The sequence below is a fragment of the Nothoprocta perdicaria genome, unplaced genomic scaffold (assembly GCF_003342845.1).
Source record: "Nothoprocta perdicaria isolate Ctin4 unplaced genomic scaffold, notPer1 scaffold_362, whole genome shotgun sequence".
NCBI lineage: Eukaryota > Metazoa > Chordata > Aves > Tinamiformes > Tinamidae > Nothoprocta > Nothoprocta perdicaria.
Genome location: NW_020455602.1, coordinates 100,173 through 108,212, shown reverse-complemented (window position 1 = coordinate 108,212; position 8,040 = coordinate 100,173). Strand labels below are relative to the sequence as shown.

The following is an 8,040-nucleotide window of genomic DNA, read 5'->3' as shown; positions in this document are numbered from 1 at the left end:
TTGCAGTTGTGGGAAACCCTCATCCTTATGGCCTGCGGAATCACTGTACTTGCAGAATTCCACCTTAAAATAATTGAACGTGTCTGTAACTCAGAGAAGGTTTGCTAAGCAATGACACATTGCACTTGGATCTGAAAGCAAAACATCTGGAAGCCAAATGTTAGAGGCGATATAAAAGGGCCAGCCCAACAAACTGGTGGGGCATTTCTAAGCCAGAAGCATCGTCAGGATGGACCTTGCCCTTCTCTGTGTGTTCCTGCCGTTGGTGACAGTGGTGTGGGGCCAGTATGGTGACTACTACTATGGCCCCTATAACTACGGAGATAACGATGAGTGGGTCAACGTGTACCGGCAGGGCTTCAACTTCCAGTGCCCGCATGGGCAGGTGATCGTGGCCGTCAGGAGTGTCTTCAGCAAGAAGGAGGGCTCCGACAGGCTGTGGAACTACGCGTGCATGCCAGCTGCCCAGAGCCTCGGCGAGCCCACCGAGTGCTGGTGGGAGGAGATCAACAGGGCAGGGACCGAATGGTAGGACACTCCACGGCGCCCGCCCGTGGCGCAGCGTGTACACACTAGTGCCGTGGTGACAGCAGTGCAAGCACCTGTTAAGGCTACCATAACCGCCTGCTTGGCTACCCCGAGCGATGGCTGGGGGCTCGCTAATGATGCTGCATGCGTGGGAGGGGAGCAAGGAGCTTTCTGCTTTCTTGGGAGCGCTTTCTGCTGGAGGGTCCCCATGTGCTTAACAAATGCTGTGCCATGCRGTCATTCCCAGCTGCAAAGTGGCTTGTTCTTGCTCTTGCTCTTTCTGTTTGGCAGATGAGGACAGGGAAGCACAGGCCTTTAATAAGGAGAGCATAAAGTGATTCCTGAAAGGGCACACAACGAATCGGTGCCTCAACAGGGGAACAAATCCTCGGAGTGCTGACTCCAGCTCTTATCATTAGGAAAAAATTCTTCTCAGTATTGCACTGGCTTTTCTCTTTGTGTTTTGGTTGCTAAGCTTTTTGGCTCAGGTCCAGCAAAAGGCTGTTTTCTAGTCATGCTGGTATTAAGGAGCCAAAATTTCACACTTGTGAGTGATGATGGTAGTGAATATATATACATGGCAATGATAGAAAAAGGTCCTATAAAACTCCTAATAAGGTCAGTTTTGACTAATTATAACATTCAATTTTCCAACAAACTTAGAAAAAAAGGCGATGATATTCTATGGGCATAATATTTTATGGAAATATGTATGGTGTTTCAAGTTTAGGCTGTATATAACCCCAAAATTTAGCTTTCTTCTTTTTTCTTTATATGAAATTTAAAACACACACTTGAAAAACTGTGTGAAATGAATGAAGAACATTTCCAAAAATCTGAAAGTAATTTTTGTAGATTTCACATTACATGGAAACAGGTTAAAAATGACTCTGCTTTTTAAATGGTTACAAATTTTGTTCTGAATTATTCATACTCTTTTATTTACCATGTGATACATTTCTATGGCTGATGCAACTGCTAAAGAAAAAAAGATTGACCCCATACTTCATTTTGGAATAAGACTAAAAAGAAAGGGAGAGATGAGACAGGCGGAAAGAAAAGAAAACATTGTGGCAATAGTGCATTAGATGTTTTTTTTTGTTCATATAATAAGGCAATTTATACTTATTACATAATAAATTCAAATGAGGCCTTTCTGTTGTTCAAAATAAAATGATCATTCTCCTCCTGAAAATCCCTAGCTGTAATTGCTCGAATTTACTTCTTATAAACAGGATACTGTGTAAGTCTATACAAAATGTTTTCTTCTGCTATCTGAACCATGGAGCCATATTCATCATCAGGCTCCATATGCTTAGTATGACTAGATACTCAGCATATTATCTGAATTTCATTTCTWTTTTTTTTTTTTTTTTGCACTCTCTTGTCTTTCTTGCCTGTATGTTTCCTTATTGCCTTTCTCTCAGTCCTTTCCTTTTTACCAAATGTCTTCCTAATCCCTCCTTAATATACTATTCTATTTAACTCTCTTTCCTAGCTTTTGGAGTTATTTATTTTTTCCCTGTATGACCTTTCCAGTCCAACACTTTTGCATCTATCTGGCAGAACTCTTTCCTTCTCTATGCAGAACTCTCTTTTTCATTTGGAGGTTTTAAATACAGTGATTTGAGAATAGGAATCCCTTGGGGAAAAAAAAAAGGTAAATATCCCCAAGAGAGTAGGCAGGACCACAAATACAAATGATTTTGTATCTGTGGTCCCTGATTGGTCACCTCTGATCTCCTGACTAATCAATCAATACAACTAATCAATCAACTTGTGTCAGCTGAGGCTGCTCTCTCTTGTACCATCCAGTCTAGGCCCATCTGGATCTGATGGACTGTATTATTTATTTTCAATTCTGCTTCACAGGGAACTTTGTCTCACCCTGCACATCACATCCAAGGGGAATTCCACATCTTGTTCCACAAATAACCACAAAGCCACAGATTTTTCCTTAACATGTAACCTACAATTTGCCTGCTGTAATTGAGTCTATTTACTCCTTGCCTTACCTTCATGGAGAAATTGAAACAAGCAGTCTGCGGGCTTTGCAGAAGTCCCCTTAGCTATGAGCAGGCAGCTCAATGCCTTTCATTCAGCCCTGCACCCTTGTGCTGCTGGCTGTTCGGCCTGAGCGTGTCTCTGTTCTCCTTGCTGTCCCGTGGCAGTTTCATACGGCAAAATTCCTAGGTTAGTGCAGTTCGCATGTGCAGCACCCTGAGCTCTCTCCAGTTCTTCAGGCATGTCCCAGGAACTCTAGTCTGGCAAAAGCACCAAAAAAAATGGTCTCTGACAAATGGCGTTTGTGTCATTTCACAAATGGCCATTCCCAAGTGCTGTGCAGCTGCATAGCAGAGGCAAATTCAAGCGACGCTTCCTTAGAAAAGACAGCAAGCCAAGAAACGCCTGAGAGAGAAAACTAAGTGGGAATATAAGCAGAAAGAGAAAGGAATTTGCAACTCATTATTTTCTTTGGCCATTAGTGCTGGGGGGAAAATAGCAGAAGTGGCTGTGAGGAGCACAGAGAAAGTGCAGGAGGGGGCCACTACAGAGCTTTTTTAGATAAATTTGCTTCCCATGTTAGCACTGATTATTATATGGATTTCTAAGAATAAGCACTTAAGATTTTGCATTTTAAGGAGATTAAGAAAAATGATTCAAGAGAAGGAGGGCAATGACAAAGATCAACATTAAGCACCTTGTCAAGGTGTTCCCCTCTGGAGTCAGTGGTCCTCTAAAAAAGCCCCATGTGGGCACCCCATCTCTCTCCACTAGTAGATTTGGGAAGACCAATCAACTGCAACAGTTGATTAAACTGCCTGTGCTTCATATCTTCACTGGATATTGCAAAGTTGTCTCTCCAGATCCGTCCTTGAAAGGAGTATTTGAGAAAAACTACTCTTTTTTTTTTTCCCCTCGAAAGTGACAGTATTAGAGGACAGGGGTTAAATAAACAAATAATCAGAAGCTTGCAATTCAAACACATTATCTTTCCAGGAGGTATTATTTGCTTTATACTCCTTACCATGTACTATGGGTGGAACCTTGCCATATCCCCACTATACTCCCAGTTATTCATAACATATAAAATAGAACCATTTCTAGCAAAGTGCTGATTAACCCATGTTTGCTGCCTCTTTTCCTCATTTCAACTTTTGAGAAAGTGTTTGGATGAGACTTGGAACAAAACAGATAGCTGGAGCCTCCCACCCCACTCCCATTGCCACTCTTGTTTTCTCTGCATACACACAAACACAGACTCAGACTCAGATCCTTCAAGTCGATGCACAAACCCATTTCCCATAAGCGAGCGCAGGGACAGACTCATGAGCAAAGGCAGGAAGTGTCTGTAGGAGCCTCCTGTTCAGACACTGGCAGCAGATCCCAGTGCATCTGCAAGGGACTGTTTTTGTTCTGAATCTCTGACCAATCCCAAGTCTCAAATCTGAGACTGAGCTACCCAAGCCTGATAATCAAGCTGCCCTTTAAAAAATGTTCCCATTTGTGCCATCTATATAAACAAGTTAATTATCTTCACAGTCCTGCACTCGTATTAAAGGGATAGTGCCACAAGGTTCTAACACAGCTGCAGTGGACAGTGGCCAGTTGAAGTATTTTCTCAGAAGGATTTCTATGTGGATTAGGAGGGCTCATCAGAAAATCTCAGAGAGAAATGAATTGCGGAATTAGGACCTTGCCTTCCCTTCAGGCAGAGGAGAAAGGAAAGTCATTGATAGCCCCTTCATGATTATCTGGATCTTAGGAGAGAAAGAAAAAGCCAATGGAAGATGATGGATGCAGCGTGGCCTTGTGTCGGCTGAGCTGCATGTCAGGCTCTGTGTGCGGTGTTCCCAGAGCCCCCTCTGTCCATGCGTTGTGGTCAGCGCGGCCTCAGGAAGCATCCACCACTGCAGCTTAACACGGGCCTCCTGGCAGGGATGTATAACCAACAGGTTTCCTCTCTGGCTCAGGCTCAAGATGATGCACAGAACAATACCTGAAGGACAGGCTACAGCACCGGCATTAGGGGCCACCCTTTGGTGCCTCATCGTGACAGAAATCGGCTGCACAAGGGACATGACTGTTAAACAGCTCAGAAGAGGATTTGGTGAACTTCTCTACTCTTCATAACAACTGCAGCGGGCTGTGGAAAGCCTCAGCTACCATACTGTTTTCAATAGCTACATATGACCCTTTTCAGAAAAAAATCAGGCTGTAGAGGTTGCTTTATGAAACCTTGCAGTCATTTACAACAGAGAAAAAAAACCCAAAAACAAACAAACAACAACAACAACAAAAACAGAATACCCAGAATTACTTTGTGTTCCCCCAAAATAAAGCTAACAGCCTGTATTGCAAAACATATACCTTCCTAGAAATACACCAAATCTTTAAGACTGATTGACGTACATGCAGATACTTGCATACAGTATTATTTTCAATATGGTATCAGAGTGGTAAAAAGTACTTCTGGGATTTCAGAGAATCATACACCAAAGATGGAAATGAAATAAGAGAAAGACAACTTTCCATTCACTGGTACCTGACCCTCATCACGATGAATCTTCTCAYTCCTCCATCTTGCAGTCAGCTGACTATCCCATCTCCCAGTACCAAATCCAAAGAACAGCTCTTGATGCATCAAAATCTCAGCCAAATAGAGGAAAACAATCTGGCCACGGCCAACTTTAATCCTACACAGTTTCAGCTGTTTTCTCACACTCATCTACACTCATCTCCTAAAAGGTACCTTCCTCGCCTCTTAGCAATGCCAAGCTTTCACTAGTGAGGGGAACCCAGTGCCATATTCCTGATTTCTGAGTTGTCTTTCACTGCTTAGTTGTCTGTACTTAGTTACTACTTAGTTGTCTGTACTGCTCCAGACAAGGTCTGGAGAAAAAAAGTAATTTTTTGAATTGGCTATAAATTCAAGGTTTGAATTGCCAAGTTTTATTCACTATACAGGTTTGCAGGATTTGCTGTAACAGGTTTAGTGAATTCAAAAGAGAAGGGGAAAAATTTCATAAATTAAAGCTTGTTTTCAGATTTTTGCTCAAAGCATCTTTCTAAAAAAGTGATGGGGGGATGTTTGCTTCCCTTGAAGAAATACTTTCTGCTTGCAAAGAAGAGACTAGCTGGAGGAAGGGAAGAAAAGAGACTTCACATGAACTCACAATTAAGCACTCCATTTTCTAAGTGGGATTACTCCATTCTTGGAGGGATATTTGGATTTGAAAATTAAAATCAAATGAAAAGTAAACTTGTATTCTCTCAAAGTACTTCAATTTCTCAAGCTAATGTAAATTACTTCAATTTCAACATTTCTTTCCTTTCAATGAACCCAACAGCTTGGCAGTGCTTAATTTATGAGACAGAAGTAGTCAGAAAGAAGTGGACATTAGCTTAAAAGAATATTTCATATTTTCTTATCATGTTTTTAAAATAAAATGGCAATATCGTTATAAGACATGGTATTTCTAGCTATACTTACATATAAGAAACTCATTTTTTTAAAGTACTCATTTACTAAATAATGAGTTACTATTAAGTAACTCACAAAAGTAAATGCTGTTTTTTAAAACAAAGCTTCTGTGATAGGTTCCAAACTGACTTGCAATAAAACATAAACTTTTCCAGGCTTTGGTGAACAGATATGTGGGCATGTAAGAGCAGGAATATTACATTTCTTGGATTTTGTTCAAGTCACTATGAACAGCAGAGTCCACCTCTGATTGATATTTTTCTCAAAAAGTCTTTTGCTCTAAGTTGGAGCGTAGAGGTGTCAAGATAATAAAAAAGCAGTTACAAAAGAGAGGAAGAAAGGAGGCAAGACTTTCCAGCCTTGGTGTGAGCAGATGAGGAGAGAAAAGGAGGAAGAAACTTGCCTGAAAATGTGTATGGGCAGCAGTGTCAGATGCTTGTCAGTGGGCATGGGAAAAAGCTAAAGCCTCTGAAAGGAACTGTAAGAGAAAAGTGGGAAAGAAATGCTCCCATTATGACACCTATGCAAAAAAGCTACAAGAACTCTCAGAGGCTGAAGGACTTGAGCAATGGGAATGCACATACCTGGAAAGAGGGAGAGGCAAAAGAAGGTAGAGAGACACAAGTTTGTTTCTGCCTTAGACAGAATAAAGAATATAGAAAAGTGCTCATTTTTGCAACAAGTACAACCATTCCCTATATTTCTGTGTATTTACCTTCTTTCCATCAGGATAACACCAATCATCTGAAGCTACCCAATATGTTTACCCAGCCTTAGCCATATGTTTCTGTGGCCTATGTGCCAAAAAAACAGAGCAACTTCCTATCAAAGTCCTGCTGAAATCCTCTGAGCACCAGCCAAACTGCCTTACTCAGTAGAATACCATAGCAACCCGGAGTCCCCACCACTGCTTAACTCTGAAGGGCCTCTAAAGCCTCTTGTGAAGCACAGCAAGGATGTGTGGCCCCAGCAATGTGGGAGAGGTGGGGATGCAAACAAGTGTAAACAGACTCATCTGAACAACAGAGCATTGTGGAAGAGACATATAGACAAGAAAAGACCCCCGGTTCAAAGTTGGAGACTAAAGTTGGGCAGAGAAATCCAATCCTGCATGGTCAGAACTGGTCCAGTTTTCAGCTTTTCCATCTAGCGCTTGTGCACCGGCACCCACAAGCATAAGTGAAGACTTTCCTAAGGGAATGACTTTCCTGAGGACCTAAGGTGCCATTTGATTATGTATTTCCCCTTCTGTTAACACCACAACCTTTAAAATAAATTATGAAGCCATTTAATGAATCTAAAGCAATGCTTTTTGATATTTGGACTCGATGACCTCTGAGGTCCCTTCCAACCTTCGGCATTCTATGATTCTATGATTCTATGATTTTTAAATCATCAAGTTTATTCTTTATGAAGTGTCTCTTGGATACAACAATGTTTTTGATTCCATATACCAATGTGTTTACTAGTTGCTCCCAGTTCTCCTTGACAAAGGAAGGGAGAAAGGAAAGAGAAAGAAATGAATTCCTGTATTTTTTTCCATGAGGAGACAACAAGGGTGGGAAGGGACTTCAATGAATGGGTCACTTCAAGACTGAGCCAATGTGCTATTTCCATGCTCTCCTGGTCTTTCCTCTCTAAGAAGCAAGCTATCCAAACTCCAGTCACTGCTTGAATTGATTTGGGTATCAGTGACCAGCTGCCTGTAGGGTGTGCAGAGAGAGAAGCATATATTTGCATRCTTAGAGTACATACATATGTTCTACTCAAGGGCACTGGTATATTTGTATGGCATAATTCTTTGCTGCACAGAAAACATGAAGAAGCATATTTGCCTTTTGAAAATCCAGTCACCAAATTTATGTGAGTCATATAATTTCATAAAATCTGGGCCTCAATTTTCCTAATGTGAAAAAGTACTTAGCAAATTGTGTTTTCTTCACAAGCTTATAATGGGTTCTGTTGAGAGTGCCTTCTGCTCAGAAGGGAGGAGAGGAGAGGAGAGGAGAGGAGAGGAGAGGAGAGGA

The 8,040-nt window shown here is 41.5% G+C and overlaps 1 protein-coding gene across 1 annotated transcript in view; it reads left to right on the top strand.

Annotated features, from left to right (window-relative positions):
* The first annotated feature begins 218 nt into the window (after positions 1 to 218).
* Positions 219 to 8,040, top strand: part of DPT (dermatopontin) — a 23,049-nt gene continuing 15,227 nt past the window's right edge. Inside the window, exon 1 of the mRNA XM_026044434.1 lies at positions 219 to 528. Coding sequence (XP_025900219.1) covers positions 230 to 528 — 299 coding nt within the window. The 5' untranslated portion in view covers positions 219 to 229. The remainder of the gene's footprint in view (positions 529 to 8,040) is intronic.